Source organism: Electrona antarctica, assembly GCF_951216825.1.
Source record: "Electrona antarctica genome assembly, chromosome: 2".
Taxonomy (NCBI): domain Eukaryota; kingdom Metazoa; phylum Chordata; class Actinopteri; order Myctophiformes; family Myctophidae; genus Electrona; species Electrona antarctica.
The window spans coordinates 2,337,681-2,359,290 of NC_136807.1; the positions used below are offsets into that span (position 1 = coordinate 2,337,681).

The following is a 21,610-nucleotide window of genomic DNA, read 5'->3' on the forward strand; positions in this document are numbered from 1 at the left end:
CTCCAGTTCTGTTTACTATCAGCGATTGAGCGATAACACGACGGCTAAGCTGAGCATTCCAGAATGTCTGCGCCAGATTGCACCGCAGCGATAAGAAACAAAGGTGTTGACTAGTCGGTGTTATGTATAATGGTTTAGATTATTGGTCCAACAGCAACAGGCCGTATTGGGACCCAAGCAGAGAAAGATGACATACAATAGACAATGGATCAAGGAAGGGAATGGACAGAATAAATTACAAATTGAGTTTTGCCCTCCTCAGCTGGAGGGATGAGATGGCAATGGGCCAGAAATGTAAACCAGTACTTTGGTCCATTTTAACCCTGGCACCCCTATTTTGTCATGTCATCCTAGCCTGTTTAGTTTTTTCAGTTTTCTTTATTTTTTAAAACGATATCCCATTTTTTTGGTTCTGTTTGTCAGTTGCACTGAGTGCCGCGCTACGAGCTTGTAGGTCTGCTATTTTTGAAAAATCTTGAAAATGTGGCGCAAAGCTTTGAATATATTCTTTCAGAGCGAATGTTTTTAACTCAAATCTTTGCTTCATGGGGGTTCCCCGGAACTACATATTTTCAGATGGGGGTCGGCGGCCAAATATACATAATCCTTGACATGAAATAGTTTGAGAACCACTGACATAGAAACATGAGGTTTTTCAGTAACTGTCAGGATTTAGAAGGCATTTGTATAATCGTTCCCAGGTCAAAATGGGTTAACAAAGTGACCACAAACACAGCAAGTGAGGTACTGTCAGTATAAGCCAGAGAACGAGGAGTTTCAGGAAGAAGAAGAAGAAGATAGTGAAGGCATAAAGGGAGAGAGGCACAAGAAGAGGGGCAGCAATATGTTGCAACACCCCTTAAACCCCTGAACTTATTTGCCATGTTTTACTGTTTTGAAACATTTTACACTGCGCAAAAAGCATGGACTATGGATGTGTATATCACAGGAAACTCCCGTTAAACTTTCCAACAAACTCCGGTAAACTCCCGAATTGTACCATCACACCTGTATGTTACCGTATATTACTGTATATGCTGCTAAACTTGAGGTTTACGGGCAAATCTAGTGCCCATAATTGCCCGTTAACTCCTCTTTTCACTCAGTGGAACTATTTTAAAACCCAGGCCCGGGGGGTAAAGGGAAGGGGAAGCGACTCAGGGGGAGACAGGGAGTTGTGGTGGGCACGGTGGGAAGGATGAAGGGGCCGCAGGGAGTCAGACGCCATGGCCGACAGAGATCCAGGTCGCGTGTGAGTGTCGCACTCCGAAATGTCGGAGTGCATGTCGCAGCAACTGTTTTTGGCGCACAACGCACTGAAGTGCAATAGAATCCAGACGGTTACATTCGGGGCTCGTCTGGGATGGTGTTCTTCGTTTGGGGGTGGTTGATTTGGGGCGTGGGTGGTGGTGGTGGTAGATAGTAGATGTGTGGTTTCCCATGTGGGAGACCTGAGTTAGAATCCACTTATTTACACATGCTGGCCAGCTGGGCCATATGCTCAGTGGTCACATGCTGGTTACAAATCTCCCCACAAACCTTAAACTAGATGAAGCAGGGATAGAAAATCCATCAATAAACACATTGGATGAATCTCTGAATGTTTGTTTTGTTTTGTCTTCTCCTCCAGATACATCCAGATGCCCAGACCCTTCTGCTTCGAGCCCAGCAACCGTTACGTGGTGGCCATCAGGTTCCAGCGTCACGGCGTCTCGCACAGGCACCTCACCGCGTTCATCCTCATCGACTCGGTGAGTCCACCTGCCCTGCTGCCGCACAATCGGTCCCAATTCACGCTTCAAAAAGCCAAGTGATTTTCCAAAAAGACTGCTTTTCCAAAGCCTGGGAAGTACTGAAGTGCTTTAGATGCTGTTGTCTGCTCACAACATCATGTCATTGCCGTAGTTGTACTGCTGTAGCTAAGTTGTGAAGAGGTTTACAAAGAATGAACAATATAATGCAGCTTGACTTTGATTACTGAGCTGACAACCCTGTGGTTATTCACTGTATGGGTCACCTTGAATTCTGTAGATCAGTGGTTTTCAAACAAGGCCCATTATTTATTCAGCATTTGAGCCACGGACCACCGTTTTGATGACATTTAGCCTCTCAGACCCAAAACTAAAGAATATTTTGTTGTTATTGGATTATACGATTTTGATGTGGTATACAGTACCATAGTAGAGGTTGATCAAAAGATCTCTAATAGTGTAGACATCTTGTAAATTAAGTAATGCAGATGTTTAACAATAATCTACCTCTTCACAGCGTGTAAAAGTGTAAAATCAAACCAAATGGATTTGGTTTCATTTTACACTCTCAAGAGTAAAAGATCTTTTAAGGGTCCCATTTGATTACCAACAGTGGTGTGCACAGACATTTAGAGGGGCAGGTGCTCAAGTGAAAAAAGGGCACTTTGTGCAGTGCGTGGTGTTATTTTGTGCAAAAGCACAATATTGGCTATTTCCCCTACCATATGCCCTAAATGAATTGAATTGAATTGCATTGAATTGAATGGGGCATCGTGGTGTTGTGCTAATTCGCTTATTTCCATCGCTGTAAATATCCTCTCTTCATAATGTAAATAGTAACCCAAGCGGAACACTTTACTACTTATTTCGATGGAAATAAGCGAATTAGCACAAAAACCCGACCCCCATTGAGGGCTTATATTAGGGGAAATAGCCAATCATGCACTTTTACACAAAATAACACCTGGACCTCTTTGGTGGGGAGTCGGGGACATAACAACTACAAATAAAGGTAAGAAAGCCTTTTAGCATGGAATTATCCTTTAATAGTGTGAGATTTATAGATTGTGGGGCATAAATAGAAGCTTTTTTTATCAAGAATTGATTAATGTCACCATGGTCCACATACTGTACACATTGCTGTCCAGAGGGCAAAGGGCAGGTGCTCTAGCACCACCTAGTGTCTATCTGTGCACGTCACTGATTACCAACTCTCCATCATTTAGCTGGGGACCACCTGGAAGATGGAACCCCCTCCTCAAGGACCACTGGTGGTCCAACCCGGACCACTGGTTGAGAACCACTGCTGTAGATGTTTGACACAATTATCATTCTCCACATCAACCTATCCTTCTGCATTCCTGTCAGATAGCTCCAATTTGATTTGCAGCAGTTCAGCTTCAGACGCTCTGATTGCTGTCCAGACACTGCCACCTGGTGGCCATAAATATAAATGCATATTTTACATAAACAGACCTCAAGCTTTCCTGGAACAATATATTTTCAGATTGGCGTCGTGGCCAATTACATATAAGTTTGGGGTTCATTCACCTGAAACAGTTTGAGCACCACTGATACAGAAACATTGTTTTTTTCAGAAAACTGTTGAATTTTGACCTCAGATGGATTAATGACCTGGTATGGTTAAATAAACGTTGTTATCCCAGCATCTAACATTCCTGGCAAAAAAACCCAAAATGGAATCATTGATTTGAGTTATTCACGTTTTAAGATTTTTGATCCCATCCATTAAAATGGAGCAGGACCACCGGAAATGACATTGAATGTTGCCCAATAGACGCTCCCAGCCTGTAGAGAGGTGTGCTATGTTATGAAATGAGTAATGTTCTGTCCTGGGCGCCGGTCGCAATTATTTGATAGGGCGATAAGAGTGTTAATTACTGGGGTAAATGTGGAAGTTAACATGTAACTCCATAACTCTGAACTGCTCTCCTTCCCTTCAGCTGGTCCTGATCCCCAAGTACACGGAGCTCCCTGGCCTACAGGGCAACGAGCCGCTGGCGGAGCAGCGGCGTGACGAGATGATTCGCTACATGTGCCTGGATTCCTTCATGATCACGCCCATGCCCGCCCTGGCGGAGATGTGCTCCAAACTCATCTGCAGCATCTCCGCCATCATCCACGACGGAGCTCTGCGTAAGTCCAGGAAACTCACAGAGGAACAGTTCAGCTATAGGCCTACTATATATTGAATATATAGGTCAAATCAAGATAAAAAAGTAACATTTTCGTTTCCCCCTCCAGCTTGCCAGTGCGACCCGCAGGGCTCGGTCAGTGCTGAGTGTGATAAGGTCGGAGGTCAATGTCGCTGCAAACCCAACGTGATCGGTCGGCGCTGTGACCAGTGTGCCCCAGGAACCTACGGCTTCGGCCATTATGGTTGTACAGGTGAGGTGCTAACCGCTAAGCTACTGGAACCTACGGCTTCGGCCATTATGGTTGTACAGGTGAGGTGCTAAGCTAACCTACCATTATGGTTGTACAGGTGAGGTGCTAAGCTAACCTACCATTATGGTTGTACAGGTGAGGTGCTAAGCTAACCTACCAATATGGTTGTACAGGTGAGGTGCTAAGCTAACCTACCATTATGGTTGTACAGGTGAGGTGCTAAGCTAACCTACCATTAAGGTTGCACAGGTGAGGTGCTAAGCTACAGGAGCGGTGGTGGATCAGGGATAGAGTGGCTGGATGGGAACCGCAAGGTTGCCAGTTCTAACCCGGCTCCCCCAAAGTTAGTGTCGAAGTGTCCTTGAGCAAGACACTGAACCCCTAATTGCTCCTGATGTGCTGGTTGGTGCCTTGCATGGTTTCTGCCGCCATCAGTGTATGAATGTGTGTGTGAATGGGTGAATGTAATGCACAATCTATGTAAAGCGCTTTGGATAAAGGTGCTATATAAATGCACCATTTACCTACGGCTTCGGCCATTATGGTTGCACAGGTGAGGCGCTAAGTTACTGGCTTGCTCAGAAATAGATTACATCCTAACATTTTCACCCAAAGAGATGACAAAAATTGTAGATCTGCTATTTTCAGCATGCAACCAAGTGTAAAATGACTTGTACTGGATCTCTTGTCCACTAGTCCCTTCCTAACATGTTAGTCTAGTTTTTTGTCTGTTGACGAAATCGTCAGTATATTTATTCTTATAGTTTTAGTCATCATAGCTTAGTTTTCATTTAGTTTCCGACGAACATTTTTCGTCTTAGTTTTAGTCGATGAAATCAACACTGACTGCGACGCTCTATATTGCAGTACTGATACTTTGACTAAAACACTTGAGTACATGTTTTCCCCCCCACCACCAATGACTGTCCCCTCCTTGGCTCCGCCCCCCAGCCTGTGACTGCCACTCAGAGGGCTCTGTGAGCCACCAGTGTGACCCGGTGACGGGGCAGTGCCCGTGCAGGCCGGGCGCCACGGGACGCCAGTGCTCCGAGTGCCAGCCGGGCCAGTGGGGGTTCCCCAGCTGCAGCCCCTGCCAGTGCAACGGACACGCCGAGACCTGCGACACGCACACGGGGGAGTGCACGCACTGCCGGGACTACACGGCCGGACACCTCTGTGAACGGTACGGAGGTTGATTTGATTTTTATTTTATTGCACAACAAGAGTATGTATACACAATACACATGCATAGGGATGGAGCTCGATAACCGATACCCGAAAATCCGAAAACAAGCTTTTTTAGTACCCGTTATCAATAAGCTTTCTGCTTATCAAGCCTGTTATCGAGCATAGCGGCCCATGACATCATGTTTTAAACAATCAAGACAAGAGGCGATCAAGATAATCGCCCACGCTGGCACAAACATGTCTAAAAGTGTATTGATACCTGCCAACCGAGTAAACAACATTATGCTTTTAAGGTGCTCGTTATCAATACAAATTAACGAGCTCCATCCCTACACATGCATAATAGTTCTGCTGTCTGGAAGAAAACCAGAGTAATGTAGTAAGAGAGTGGCGACACGCTTTGATCTCGCCGCAAAGCGGGGTGCTATGGGCTATAGTTCCAAACATTGGAACTATCCCATTGAGATAGAATGAGCACTTTCGCATTGTTACAATGGGAGTCAAGGCTAGTCTTACTAGATTACTCTGGAAGAAACCTCCTAACACCAAAATGTTCATTTTTCAGGGGAAAAAGAAAAATCCAGCTCAAGTGGAGGTTTTTGTCGAAGCGCTTTTTAATACTTTTCATTGGTTCAATATTTTTGTTAACCAACAACACACAGACGTAAAGGGTGTTCAATTATAGCACTGATTTATAAAATCGATGCCTAAATGGGTGGACTTAGCTGGTTTTGCAGATACAGTATAGTTTGATGATCCAATGGAGTTAGGAGGTTTTCGCCGAAGCACTTTTTAATACTTTCCATTGTTTTTAACACACATAAAGGGTGTTAAAGGGTGTTCAATAGCTTTGGTTTATGAAGACAAAACAAGTTGACAGTTAGTTCTTGTGCACAGTGAGGTAAGAAACCCTAGGGGGGCTTATAGAACCTCGCCGTTTACATTACGCAATTTGAATTCATTTAATTTAATATTTTGTTTTAAATAAACTAAAAAACGAAATAAAAAAAACTAATGATAAAGTAAAAGAAAAAATATAAAAGAACATACTGAGCAGAAAATACTTTTTATTTTATTTATTATTTTACACAATTAAAGCAAAGACTACATGAAGGCTACTATTCATGTGAAATAAAAAGTAAAGATGAAGACGAAGAAGTTTAGAAACCCCATACGATAGGATGCCTATATCTGTTCAGAAATAAATAAATAAACTCATTCAAACCTTGGCTTGCTGATCACAATGAATGAATGAATGAATGAATAGTTTTAAAATGTCTTGTACATGATTATTACAGCAAAACCTTACTACATACTTACTACTTACTACTTACAAAAAATAAATTGATATAGGCGAGCAAAGGAATACTTTGGTAGAATCATATGGAGATGAAAATGATGCATTATAAGAGGTTTATGGTGATGTTTTATATTTTTCAACTATATTATTTTTAAACATTTTCTTAAATTTATAGATTGAATTGCAACTTTTGTGGTCATTATCAGAACTATTCCATATTTCCAATGACCCATCCTCCCCATGCGTTGTCTCAGGTGTGTGGACGCCTGGACGGGTTCTTTGGGAACCCGGTGCTGGGCTCAGGGGAACATTAACGACCCATCCTCCCCATGCGTTGTCTCAGGTGTGTGGACGGGTTCTTTGGGAACCCGGTGCTGGGCTCAGGGGAACATTAACGACCCATCCTCCCCATGCGTTGTCTCAGGTGTGTGGACGGGTTCTTTGGGAACCCGGTGCTGGGCTCAGGGGAACATTAATGACCCATCCTCCCCATGCGTTGTCTCAGGTGTGTGGACGGGTACTTTGGGAACCCGGTGCTGGGCTCAGGGGAACATTAACGACCCATCCTCCCCATGCGTTGTCTCAGGTGTGTAGACGGGTTCTTTGGGAACCCCGTGCTGGGCTCAGGGGGACATTGCCGGCCTTGTCCCTGCCCTGGGAACCCGGGGAGCGGACACTTCAACGGGGACACCTGCTCTGCTGACCAGTCCTCCAATCAGATCGTCTGTAACTGCAGACAAGGATATACCGGTGAGACCCTCACTATATTATTAATAATAGATCCGTGTCAGAGATGGACTCGATGGAATTGTTCATATCGTATAAGTGTATTTCGTTTTGTATAGTTGTGTAAGGTGTGCTGACAACGAACGATGTATAGAAAAAAACTGTTTTAAATTCACAAGAATAATGTGTAGCAACTTGATGAACATGTGTTTTTACGGTGTGGTGACTAAGGGACGAGCGGTCCATTTCTTTCAAATAATACAAACCTATAGTGTTGGGCAGTAAGTAACTAGTTACTATTAATATATTAAAGTAATATTATTACTTTTCCCAGTAACGAGTAGTGTAAGGTATTACTCTGGCAAAACAGTGCCAGTAATATCACATATTACTTTTTTGTTTTTGTTTTGCTGGCTGTTGACTTGAAATCATTTAATTTAAAAGGTCGAGAGAGATTGCTGCTTTATTTTGGAACAACATATTTTCAGATTGGGGTCGGTGGCCAATTAGCCTACATATATTTTTGGGAGTCCTTGACATTTGAGAATGACTAACATAGAAACATGAGGTTTTTCAGAAAACTGTCATGATTTAGAAGGCATTTGTAGAATCTTTTCTCAGGTCTAAATGGGTTTTAAAAAACAACCTCTTGCCCTGCAGGTTCCCGCTGTGACCGCTGTGCTCCCGGCTACTACGGCAACCCGGAGCAGCCCGGCGGCCAGTGTCGTCCGTGCGAGTGCAGCGGCAACATCGACTCTCAGGACCCCGAGTCCTGTGACCCGCGGACCGGCCAGTGCCTCAAGTGCCTGTACTACACCGACGGCAACTCCTGCGCCCACTGCAAACAGGGATACTTTGGCAACGCGCTGGCACACGACTGCAGGCGTGAGTATTACATTTGGCAACGCGCTGGCACACGACTGCAGGCGTGAGTATTACATTTGGCAACACGCTGGCACGCGACTGCAGGCGTGAGTATTACATTTCCACTGCAAACAGGGCTACTTTGGCAACACGCTGGCCTGGCACACGACTGCAGGCGTGAGTGACCGCGATATGAACATGCTTTTGTGTCATTATACATTCTTTCGGGTTTTGTATTTTGGAATTCACAATACTGTACTCTTTTTGTACACTCTCTGAGTTACAAACCCATAAGGGTCCATTTGGTGGGTGTACAGGCTTTAGTTCCTATATACTATTATTGGTCAAACCCATAAGGGTCCATTTGGTGGGTATACAGGCTTTAGTTCCTATATACTATTATTGGTCAAACCCATAAGGGTCCATTTGGTGGGTATACAGGCTTTAGTTCCTATATACTATTATTGGTCAAACCCATAAGGGTCCATTTGGTGGGTATACAGGCTTTAGTTCCTATATACTATTATTGGGTCCATTTGGTGGGTATACAGGCTTTAGTTCCTATAGGGTCCATTTGGTGGGTATACAGGCTTTAGTTCCTATATACTATTATTGGGTCAATTTGGTGGGTATACAGGCTTTAGTTCCTATATACTATTATTGGGTCCATTTGGTGGGTATACAGGCTTTAGTTCCTATATACTATTATTGGGTCCATTTGGTGGGTATACAGGCTTTAGTTCCTATATACTATTATTGGGTCCATTTGGTGGGTATACAGGCTTTAGTTCCTATATACTCTTATTGGGTCCATTTGGTGGGTATACAGGCTTTAGTTCCTATATACTATTATTGGGTCCATTTGGTGGGTATACAGGCTTTAGTCCCTATATACACCCATAAGGGTCCATTTGGTGGGTATACAGGCTTTAGTTCCTATATACACCCATAAGGGTCCATTTGGTGGGTATACAGGCTTTAGTTCCTATATACTATTATTGGGTCCATTTGGTGGGTATACAGGCTTTAGTCCCTATATACACCCATAAGGGTCCATTTGGTGGGTATACAGGATTTAGTTCCTATATACACCCATAAGGGTCCATTTGGTGGGTATACAGGCTTTAGTTCCTATATACTATTATTGGGTCCATTTGGTGGGTATACAGGCTTTAGTCCCTATATACACCCATAAGGGTCCATTTGGTGGGTATACAGGCTTTAGTTCCTATATACTATTATTGGGTCCATTTGGTGGGTATACAGGCTTTAGTTCCTATATACTATTATTGGGTCCATTTGGTGGGTATACAGGCTTTAGTCCCTATATACACCCATAAGGGTCCATTTGGTGGGTTACAGGCTTTAGTTCCTATATACACCCATAAGGGTCCATTTGGTGGGTTACAGGCTTTAGTTCCTATATACACCCATAAGGGTCCATTTGGTGGGTTACAGGCTTTAGTTCCTATATACACCCATAAGGGTCCATTTGGTGGGTATACAGGCTTTAGTTCCTATATACTATTATTGGGTCAATTTGGTGGGTTACAGGCTTTAGTTCCTATATACACCCATAAGGGTCCATTTGGTGGGTATACAGGCTTTAGTTCCTATATACTATTATTGGGTCCATTTGGTGGGTATACAGGCTTTAGTTCCTATATACACCCATAAGGGTCCATTTGGTGGGTATACAGGCTTTAGTTCCTATATACACCCATAAGGGTCCATTTGGTGGGTATACACTATACAGGCTTTAGTTCCTATATACACCCATAAGGGTCCATTTGGTGGGTATACAGGCTTTAGTTCCTATATACACCCATAAGGGTCCATTTGGTGGGTATACAGGCTTTAGTTCCTATATACACCCATAAGGGTCCATTTGGTGGGTATACAGGCTTTAGTTCCTATATACACCCATAAGGGTCCATTTGGTGGGTATACAGGCTTTAGTTCCTATATACACCCATAAGGGTCCATTTGGTGGGTATACAGGCTTTAGTTCCTATATACACCCATAAGGGTCCATTTGGTGGGTATACAGGCTTTAGTCCCTATATACACCCATAAGGGTCCATTTGGTGGGTATACAGGCTTTAGTTCCTATATACACCCATAAGGGTCCATTTGGTGGGTATACAGGCTTTAGTTCCTATATACACCCATAAGGGTCCATTTGGTGGGTATACAGGCTTTAGTTCCTATATACACCCATAAGGGTCCATTTGGTGGGTATACAGGCTTTAGTTCCTATATACACCCATAAGGGTCCATTTGGTGGGTATACAGGCTTTAGTTCCTATATACTATTATTGGGTCCATTTGGTGGGTTACAGGCTTTAGTTCCTATATACACCCATAAGGGTCCATTTGGTGGGTATACAGGCTTTAGTTCCTATATACTATTATTGGGTCCATTTGGTGGGTATACAGGCTTTAGTTCCTATATACACCCATAAGGGTCCATTTGGTGGGTATACAGGCTTTAGTTCCTATATACACCCATAAGGGTCCATTTGGTGGGTATACACTATACAGGCTTTAGTTCCTATATACACCCATAAGGGTCCATTTGGTGGGTATACAGGCTTTAGTTCCTATATACACCCATAAGGGTCCATTTGGTGGGTATACAGGCTTTAGTTCCTATATACACCCATAAGGGTCCATTTGGTGGGTATACAGGCTTTAGTTCCTATATACACCCATAAGGGTCCATTTGGTGGGTATACACTATACAGGCTTTAGTTCCTATATACACCCATAAGGGTCCATTTGGTGGGTATACAGGCTTTAGTTCCTATATACACCCATAAGGGTCCATTTGGTGGGTATACAGGCTTTAGTTCCTATATACACCCATAAGGGTCCATTTGGTGGGTATACAGGCTTTAGTTCCTATATACACCCATAAGGGTCCATTTGGTGGGTATACAGGCTTTAGTTCCTATATACACCCATAAGGGTCCATTTGGTGGGTATACAGGCTTTAGTTCCTATATACACCCATAAGGGTCCATTTGGTGGGTTACAGGCTTTAGTTCCTATATACACCCATAAGGGTCCATTTGGTGGGTTACAGGCTTTAGTTCCTATATACACCCATAAGGGTCCATTTGGTGGGTATACAGGCTTTAGTTCCTATATACACCCATAAGGGTCCATTTGGTGGGTATACAGGCTTTAGTTCCTATATACACCCATAAGGGTCCATTTGGTGGGTATACAGGCTTTAGTTCCTATAGGGTCCATTTGGTGGGTATACAGGCTTTAGTTCCTATAGGGTCCATTTGGTGGGTATACAGGCTTTAGTTCCTATAGGGTCCATTTGGTGGGTATACAGGCTTTAGTTCCTATAGGGTCCATTTGGTGGGTATACAGGCTTTAGTTCCTATATACACCCATAAGGGTCCATTTGGTGGGTATACAGGCTTTAGTTCCTATAGGGTCCATTTGGTGGGTATACAGGCTTTAGTTCCTATAGGGTCCATTTGGTGGGTATACAGGCTTTAGTTCCTATATACACCCATAAGGGTCCATTTGGTGGGTATACAGGCTTTAGTTCCTATAGGGTCCATTTGGTGGGTATACAGGCTTTAGTTCCTATAGGGTCCATTTGGTGGGTATACAGGCTTTAGTTCCTATAGGGTCCATTTGGTGGGTATACAGGCTTTAGTTCCTATATACTATTATTGGTCCGACAGTCATTAGACCAACCGATACCTCTAACCCTAACCTCACCATAACCACAAGCACGGGAGCAGCGCATGTTGGAGCGACTAATGCTCCGTTGGGATATTACCATCGGATCCCTGATTTGGTTCCTTACTATCATTTAGCTGGGGTCGGGGATCCCCTGGAACTCCCTCAAGGACCCCCACTTTGGGAACCACCACCGGTATAGAGAGTTATCAGTTTGACTCCGCCTGGCCCTTGTTGTCTCCATGTCCAGGCTGTACGTGTGTGTTTTAACCCTTGTTGTCTCCACACCCAGGCTGTACGTGTGTGTTTTAACCCCTTGTTGTCTCCACACCCAGGCTGTACGTGTGTGTTTTAACCCTTGTTGTCTCCACGTCCAGGCTGTACGTGTGTGTTTTAACCCCTTGTTGTCTCCACGTCCAGGCTGTACGTGTGTGTTTTAACCCCTTGTTGTCTCCACACCCAGGCTGTACGTGTGTGTTTTAACCCCTTGTTGTCTCCACACCCAGGCTGTACGTGTGTGTTTTAACCCTTGTTGTCTCCATGTCCAGGCTGTACGTGTGTGTTTTAACCCTTGTTGTCTCCATGTCCAGGCTGTACGTGTGTGTTTTAACCCCTTGTTGTCTCCACGTCCAGGCTGTACGTGTGTGTTTTAACCCCTTGTTGTCTCCACACCCAGGCTGTACGTGTGTGTTTTAACCCCTTGTTGTCTCCACACCCAGGCTGTACGTGTGTGTTTTAACCCTTGTTGTCTCCACGTCCAGGCTGTACGTGTGTGTTTTAACCCCTTGTTGTCTCCACACCCAGGCTGTACGTGTGTGTTTTAACCCCTTGTCTCTCCACACCCAGGCTGTACGTGTGTGTTTTAACCCCTTGTTGTCTCCATGTCCAGGCTGTACGTGTGTGTTTTAACCCCTTGTTGTCTCCACACCCAGGCTGTACGTGTGTGTTTTAACCCCTTGTTGTCTCCACACCCAGGCTGTACGTGTGTGTTTTAACCCTTGTTGTCTCCACGTCCAGGCTGTACGTGTGTGTTTTAACCCTTGTTGTCTCCACACCCAGGCTGTACGTGTGTGTTTTAACCCTTGTTGTCTCCACGTCCAGGCTGTACGTGTGTGTTTTAACCCCTTGTTGTCTCCACACCCAGGCTGTACGTGTGTGTTTTAACCCCTTGTCTCTCCACACCCAGGCTGTACGTGTGTGTTTTAACCCCTTGTTGTCTCCATGTCCAGGCTGTACGTGTGTGTTTTAACCCCTTGTTGTCTCCACACCCAGGCTGTACGTGTGTGTTTTAACCCTTGTTGTCTCCACGTCCAGGCTGTACGTGTGTGTTTTAACCCTTGTTGTCTCCACACCCAGGCTGTACGTGTGTGTTTTAACCCTTGTTGTCTCCATGTCCAGGCTGTACGTGTGTGTTTTAACCCTTGTTGTCTCCACACCCAGGCTGTACGTGTGTGTTTTAACCCTTGTTGTCTCCACACCCAGGCTGTACGTGTGTGTTTTAACCCCTTGTTGTCTCCACACCCAGGCTGTACGTGTGTGTTTTAACCCTTGTTGTCTCCATGTCCAGGCTGTACGTGTGTGTTTTAACCCTTGTTGTCTCCACGTCCAGGCTGTACGTGTGTGTGTTTTAACCCTTGTTGTCTCCACGTCCAGGCTGTACGTGTGTGTTTTAACCCTTGTTGTCTCCACACCCAGGCTGTACGTGTGTGTTTTAACCCTTGTTGTCTCCACGTCCAGGCTGTACGTGTGTGTTTTAACCCTTGTTGTCTCCACATCCAGGCTGTACGTGTGTGTGTTTTAACCCTTGTTGTCTCCACGTCCAGGCTGTACGTGTGTGTTTTAACCCTTGTTGTCTCCACATCCAGGCTGTACGTGTGTGTTTTAACCCTTGTTGTCTCCATGTCCAGGCTGTACGTGTGTGTTTTAACCCCTTGTTGTCTCCATGTCCAGGCTGTACGTGTGTGTTTTAACCCCTTGTTGTCTCCATGTCCAGGCTGTACGTGTGTGTTTTAACCCTTGTTGTCTCCACACCCAGGCTGTACGTGTGTGTTTTAACCCTTGTTGTCTCCACACCCAGGCTGTACGTGTGTGTTTTAACCCCTTGTTGTCTCCACACCCAGGCTGTACGTGTGTGTTTTAACCCTTGTTGTCTCCATGTCCAGGCTGTACGTGTGTGTTTTAACCCCTTGTTGTCTCCACACCCAGGCTGTACGTGTGTGTTTTAACCCTTGTTGTCTCCATGTCCAGGCTGTACGTGTGTGTTTTAACCCTTGTTGTCTCCACACCCAGGCTGTACGTGTGTGTTTTAACCCCTTGTTGTCTCCACACCCAGGCTGTACGTGTGTGTTTTAACCCTTGTTGTCTCCATGTCCAGGCTGTACGTGTGTGTTTTAACCCCTTGTTGTCTCCACACCCAGGCTGTACGTGTGTGTTTTAACCCCTTGTTGTCTCCACACCCAGGCTGTACGTGTGTGTTTTAACCCTTGTTGTCTCCACACCCAGGCTGTACGTGTGTGTTTTAACCCCTTGTTGTCTCCACGTCCAGGCTGTACGTGTGTGTTTTAACCTCTTGTTGTCTCCACACCCAGGCTGTACGTGTGTGTTTTAACCCTTGTTGTCTCCACGTCCAGGCTGTACGTGTGTGTTTTAACCCTTGTTGTCTCCACACCCAGGCTGTACGTGTGTGTTTTAACCCCTTGTTGTCTCCACGTCCAGGCTGTACGTGTGTGTTTTAACCCCTTGTTGTCTCCACACCCAGGCTGTACGTGTGTGTTTTAACCCCTTGTTGTCTCCACGTCCAGGCTGTACGTGTGTGTTTTAACCCCTTGTTGTCTCCACACCCAGGCTGTACGTGTGTGTTTTAACCCTTGTTGTCTCCACACCCAGGCTGTACGTGTGTGTTTTAACCCCTTGTTGTCTCCACGTCCAGGCTGTACGTGTGTGTTTTAACCCCTTGTTGTCTCCATGTCCAGGCTGTACGTGTGTGTTTTAACCCCTTGTTGTCTCCACACCCAGGCTGTACGTGTGTGTTTTAACCCCTTGTTGTCTCCACACCCAGGCTGTACGTGTGTGTTTTAACCCCTTGTTGTCTCCACACCCAGGCTGTACGTGTGTGTTTTAACCCCTTGTTGTCTCCACGTCCAGGCTGTACGTGTGTGTTTTAACCCCTTGTTGTCTCCACACCCAGGCTGTACGTGTGTGTTTTAACCCTTGTTGTCTCCATGTCCAGGCTGTACGTGTGTGTTTTAACCCCTTGTTGTCTCCACACCCAGGCTGTACGTGTGTGTTTTAACCCTTGTTGTCTCCATGTCCAGGCTGTACGTGTGTGTTTTAACCCTTGTTGTCTCCATGTCCAGGCTGTACGTGTGTGTTTTAACCCCTTGTTGTCTCCACGCCCAGGCTGTACGTGTGTGTTTTAACCCTTGTTGTCTCCACACCCAGGCTGTACGTGTGTGTTTTAACCCCTTGTTGTCTCCACACCCAGGCTGTACGTGTGTGTTTTAACCCCTTGTTGTCTCCACGTCCAGGCTGTACGTGTGTGTTTTAACCCTTGTTGTCTCCACACCCAGGCTGTACGTGTGTGTTTTAACCCTTGTTGTCTCCATGCCCAGGCTGTACGTGTGTGTTTTAACCCTTGTTGTCTCCACACCCAGGCTGTACGTGTGTGTTTTAACCCTTGTTGTCTCCATGTCCAGGCTGTACGTGTGTGTTTTAACCCTTGTTGTCTCCACGTCCAGGCTGTACGTGTGTGTTTTAACCCCTTGTTGTCTCCACACCCAGGCTGTACGTGTGTGTTTTAACCCCTTGTTGTCTCCACACCCAGGCTGTACGTGTGTGTTTTAACCCCTTGTTGTCTCCACACCCAGGCTGTACGTGTGTGTTTTAACCCCTTGTCTCTCCACGTCCAGGCTGTACGTGTGTGTTTTAACCCCTTGTTGTCTCCACGCCCAGGCTGTACGTGTGTGTTTTAACCCCTTGTTGTCTCCACACCCAGGCTGTACGTGTGTGTTTTAACCCTTGTTGTCTCCACACCCAGGCTGTACGTGTGTGTTTTAACCCTTGTTGTCTCCATGCCCAGGCTGTACGTGTGTGTTTTAACCCCTTGTTGTCTCCACGCCCAGGCTGTACGTGTGTGTTTTAACCCCTTGTTGTCTCCACACCCAGGCTGTACGTGTGTGTTTTAACCCTTGTTGTCTCCACACCCAGGCTGTACGTGTGTGTTTTAACCCCTTGTTGTCTCCACACCCAGGCTGTACGTGTGTGTTTTAACCCTTGTTGTCTCCACACCCAGGCTGTACGTGTGTGTTTTAACCCTTGTTGTCTCCACGTCCAGGCTGTACGTGTGTGTTTTAACCCTTGTTGTCTCCATGTCCAGGCTGTACGTGTGTGTTTTAACCCTTGTTGTCTCCATGTCCAGGCTGTACGTGTGTGTTTTAACCCTTGTTGTCTCCATGTCCAGGCTGTACGTGTGTGTTTTAACCCCTTGTTGTCTCCACACCCAGGCTGTACGTGTGTGTTTTAACCCCTTGTTGTCTCCACACCCAGGCTGTACGTGTGTGTTTTAACCCTTGTTGTCTCCATGTCCAGGCTGTACGTGTGTGTTTTAACCCCTTGTTGTCTCCACACCCAGGCTGTACGTGTGTGTTTTAACCCTTGTTGTCTCCATGTCCAGGCTGTACGTGTGTGTTTTAACCCCTTGTTGTCTCCACACCCAGGCTGTACGTGTGTGTTTTAACCCTTGTTGTCTCCATGTCCAGGCTGTACGTGTGTGTTTTAACCCCTTGTTGTCTCCACACCCAGGCTGTACGTGTGTGTTTTAACCCCTTGTTGTCTCCATGTCCAGGCTGTACGTGTGTGTTTTAACCCTTGTTGTCTCCACACCCAGGCTGTACGTGTGTGTTTTAACCCTTGTTGTCTCCACACCCAGGCTGTATGTGTGTGTTTTAACCCTTGTTGTCTCCATGTCCAGGCTGTACGTGTGTGTTTTAACCCTTGTTGTCTCCATGTCCAGGCTGTACGTGTGTGTTTTAACCCTTGTTGTCTCCACGTCCAGGCTGTACGTATGTGTTTTAACCCCTTGTTGTCTCCATGTCCAGGCTGTACGTGTGTGTTTTAACCCTTGTTGTCTCCACACCCAGGCTGTACGTGTGTGTTTTAACCCCGTGTTGTCTCCACGTCCAGGCTGTACGTGTGTGTTTTAACCCCTTGTTGTCTCCATGTCCAGGCTGTACGTGTGTGTTTTAACCCCTTATTGTCTCCATGTCCAGGCTGTACGTGTGTGTTTTAACCCCTTATTGTCTCCATGTCCAGGCTGTACGTGTGTGTTTTAACCCCTTGTTGTCTCCACACCCAGGCTGTACGTGTGTGTTTTAACCCCTTGTTGTCTCCACACCCAGGCTGTACGTGTGTGTTTTAACCCTTGTTGTCTCCATGTCCAGGCTGTACGTGTGTGTTTTAACCCTTGTTGTCTCCACGTCCAGGCTGTACGTGTGTGTTTTAACCCCTTGTTGTCTCCACACCCAGGCTGTACGTATGTGTTTTAACCCTTGTTGTCTCCACACCCAGGCTGTACGTGTGTGTTTTAACCCCGTGTTGTCTCCACGTCCAGGCTGTACGTGTGTGTTTTAACCCCTTGTTGTCTCCATGTCCAGGCTGTACGTGTGTGTTTTAACCCCTTGTTGTCTCCATGTCCAGGCTGTACGTGTGTGTTTTAACCCCTTGTTGTCTCCATGTCCAGGCTGTACGTGTGTGTTTTAACCCTTGTTGTCTCCATGTCCAGGCTGTACGTGTGTGTTTTAACCCCTTGTTGTCTCCATGTCCAGGCTGTACGTGTGTGTTTTAACCCTTGTTGTCTCCACACCCAGGCTGTACGTGTGTGTTTTAACCCTTGTTGTCTCCACGTCCAGGCTGTACGTGTGTGTTTTAACCCCTTGTTGTCTCCACACCCAGGCTGTACGTGTGTGTTTTAACCCTTGTTGTCTCCACACCCAGGCTGTACGTGTGTGTTTTAACCCCTTGTTGTCTCCACACCCAGGCTGTACGTGCGTGTTTTAACCCTTGTTGTCTCCACACCCAGGCTGTACGTGTGTGTTTTAACCCCTTGTTGTCTCCATGTCCAGGCTGTACGTGTGTGTTTTAACCCCTTGTTGTCTCCATGTCCAGGCTGTACGTGTGTGTTTTAACCCTTGTTGTCTCCATGTCCAGGCTGTACGTGTGTGTTTTAACCCCTTGTTGTCTCCATGTCCAGGCTGTACGTGTGTGTTTTAACCCTTGTTGTCTCCATGTCCAGGCTGTACGTGTGTGTTTTAACCCCTTGTTGTCTCCATGTCCAGGCTGTACGTGTGTGTTTTAACCCTTGTTGTCTCCATGTCCAGGCTGTACGTGTGTGTTTTAACCCCTTGTTGTCTCCACGTCCAGGCTGTACGTGTGTGTTTTAACCCCTTGTTGTCTCTACGTCCAGGCTGTACGTGTGTGTTTTAACCCTTGTTGTCTCCACACCCAGGCTGTACGTGTGTGTTTTAACCCCTTGTTGTCTCCACACCCAGGCTGTACGTGTGTGTTTTAACCCCTTGTTGTCTCCACGTCCAGGCTGTACGTGTGTGTTTTAACCCCTTGTTGTCTCCATGTCCAGGCTGTACGTGTGTGTTTTAACCCTTGTTGTCTCCATGTCCAGGCTGTACGTGTGTGTTTTAACCCCTTGTTGTCTCCACACCCAGGCTGTACGTGTGTGTTTTAACCCCTTGTTGTCTCCACACCCAGGCTGTATGTGTGTTTTAACCCCTTGTTGTCTCCACACCCAGGCTGTACGTGTGTGTTTTAACCCTTGTTGTCTCCACACCCAGGCTGTACGTGTGTGTTTTAACCCTTGTTGTCTCCATGTCCAGGCTGTACGTGTGTGTTTTAACCCCTTGTTGTCTCCATGTCCAGGCTGTACGTGTGTGTTTTAACCCTTGTTGTCTCCACACCCAGGCTGTACGTGTGTGTTTTAACCCTTGTTGTCTCCACGTCCAGGCTGTACGTGTGTGTTTTAACCCTTGTTGTCTCCATGTCCAGGCTGTACGTGTGTGTTTTAACCCTTGTTGTCTCCATGTCCAGGCTGTACGTGTGTGTTTTAACCCTTGTTGTCTCCATGTCCAGGCTGTACGTGTGTGTTTTAACCCCTTGTTGTCTCCACACCCAGGCTGTACGTGTGTGTTTTAACCCTTGTTGTCTCCATGTCCAGGCTGTACGTGTGTGTTTTAACCCCTTGTTGTCTCCATGTCCAGGCTGTACGTGTGTGTTTTAACCCCTTGTTGTCTCCATGTCCAGGCTGTACGTGTGTGTTTTAACCCTTGTTGTCTCCATGTCCAGGCTGTACGTGTGTGTTTTAACCCCTTGTTGTCTCCATGTCCAGGCTGTACGTGTGTGTTTTAACCCCTTGTTGTCTCCACACCCAGGCTGTACGTGTGTGTTTTAACCCTTGTTGTCTCCATGTCCAGGCTGTACGTGTGTGTTTTAACCCCTTGTTGTCTCCATGTCCAGGCTGTACGTGTGTGTTTTAACCCCTTGTTGTCTCCATGTCCAGGCTGTATGTGTGTGTTTTAACCCTTGTTGTCTCCATGTCCAGGCTGTACGTGTGTGTTTTAACCCTTGTTGTCTCCATGTCCAGGCTGTACGTGTGTGTTTTAACCCTTGTTGTCTCCACGTCCAGGCTGTACGTGTGTGTTTTAACCCTTGTTGTCTCCACACCCAGGCTGTACGTGTGTGTTTTAACCCCTTGTTGTCTCCACACCCAGGCTGTACGTGTGTGTTTTAACCCCTTGTTGTCTCCACACCCAGGCTGTATGTGTGTGTTTTAACCCTTGTTGTCTCCATGTCCAGGCTGTACGTGTGTGTTTTAACCCCTTGTTGTCTCCACACCCAGGCTGTACGTGTGTGTTTTAACCCTTGTCTCTCCACACCCAGGCTGTACGTGTGTGTTTTAACCCCTTGTTGTCGCCACACCCAGGCTGTACGTGTGTGTTTTAACCCTTGTTGTCTCCATGTCCAGGCTGTACGTGTGTGTTTTAACCCTTGTCTCTCCACACCCAGGCTGTACGTGTGTGTTTTAACCCTTGTTGTCTCCACACCCAGGCTGTACGTGTGTGTTTTAACCCCTTGTTGTCGCCACACCCAGGCTGTACGTGTGTGTTTTAACCCCTTGTTGTCTCCACACCCAGGCTGTACGTGTGTGTTTTAACCCTTGTTGTCTCCACACCCAGGCTGTACGTGTGTGTTTTAACCCCTTGTTGTCTCCACACCCAGGCTGTATGTGTGTGTTTTAACCCCATGTTGTCTCCATGTCCAGGCTGTACGTGTGTGTTTTAACCCTTGTTGTCTCCACACCCAGGCTGTACGTGCGTGCCGGCCGGAACCCTTCAGTCCTACTGCGTCGACGGCCTGTGCCACTGCGACCGGCTGAGCGGCGCCTGCCCCTGCCGGGACAACGTGGAGGGTCCCGGGTGTGACCAGTGTGCCCCCAACCACTGGAACTATGGCCAGGAGAGAGGCTGCCAGCCCTGCGGCTGTGACCCGCAGCACGCCCTGGGCGCTCACTGCAACATGGTACAGTATAACAGTGGTTCCCAAACTTTTTCATGTCAAGGACCCCCAAATTGACACTAATTAGCCCGCGGACCCCCATTTGAAAAGATATGCCAGGGACTTTTACGGCTCTACCAGTGATTCTCAACCCATTTAATTTCAAGGACCCCCAGTTTGACATGCATTCAGTCTACAGACCCCCATTTAATAGCATTTCTACCTCTGGGACCCCCCAATTCATATTGTAAAAATCAATGCTAATTTAACTCTGAGAGTGTACAAATGGAACCAAATGGACCCTGGAATCAAATGGACCTGTTAGGGTCCATTTGGTTCCATGTGTACACTCTCTGAGTTACAGACCCATAAGGGTCAATTTGGTTCCAAATTCTTATTTAGCTGGGTCCCCCCTGGAACTCCCTCAAGGACCCCTGGGGGTCCCCGGACCCCACTTTGGGAACCACTGCAGTATAAGACCAGTGGTTCTCAAACCTTTTTACATGTAAAGGGACCCTTAAAGGGACACTTCACCCTTTTTGCAAAACAAAATAAATGTTAATGACATTTAGCAGATTTAGAACACTTTCCTGGGGGTCTTTATGTGTGTAATATGTGGGTTTAGATATTTTAGATTTTAGTGAGCCCAGTGTCTCTGATGTCATGGACACTGGGCTCACTTACTTCCTGGACTACATGTTTGTCTCAGTAAGACAGCCCCTCGCCCTATCCACAAGGAGGAGCAGTGCACCAAAGCATTATGGGAATTGTAGTCCAGGGAGGAAGTGAGCCCAGTGTCCATGACATCAGAGACACTGGGCTCACTGCTAAAATCTACAATATCTAAACCCACATTATACACATAAAGACCCCTAGGAAAGTGTTCTAAATCTTCTAAACGTCCTTAACATATATTGTTTTGCAAAAAGGGTGAAGTGTCCCTTTAACCCTTTTTGCAAAAAAGTATGTTAATGACGTTTAGAAGATTTAGAATACTTTCCTGGGATCTTAGATTTTAGCAGTGGCCATGATGCCACAGACACTGGTCTCACTTCCTTCCTGGACTACATGTTGTCCTCCCCTCCCCCTGAGGGGCAGTGCACCA

At 46.2% G+C, this 21,610-nt stretch overlaps 1 protein-coding gene across 1 annotated transcript in view; it reads left to right on the plus strand.

Annotated features, from left to right (window-relative positions):
• Window positions 1-21,610, plus strand: part of lamb2l (laminin, beta 2-like) — a gene marked incomplete at its 5' end in the record, with an annotated part of 75,358 nt that overhangs the window by 33,191 nt on the left and 20,557 nt on the right. The window contains 7 exons of the mRNA XM_079491727.1: window positions 1,631-1,751; window positions 3,716-3,908; window positions 4,017-4,160; window positions 5,112-5,343; window positions 7,235-7,398; window positions 8,035-8,259; window positions 20,315-20,529. Coding sequence (XP_079347853.1) covers window positions 1,631-1,751; window positions 3,716-3,908; window positions 4,017-4,160; window positions 5,112-5,343; window positions 7,235-7,398; window positions 8,035-8,259; window positions 20,315-20,529 — 1,294 coding nt within the window. The remainder of the gene's footprint in view (window positions 1-1,630; window positions 1,752-3,715; window positions 3,909-4,016; window positions 4,161-5,111; window positions 5,344-7,234; window positions 7,399-8,034; window positions 8,260-20,314; window positions 20,530-21,610) is intronic.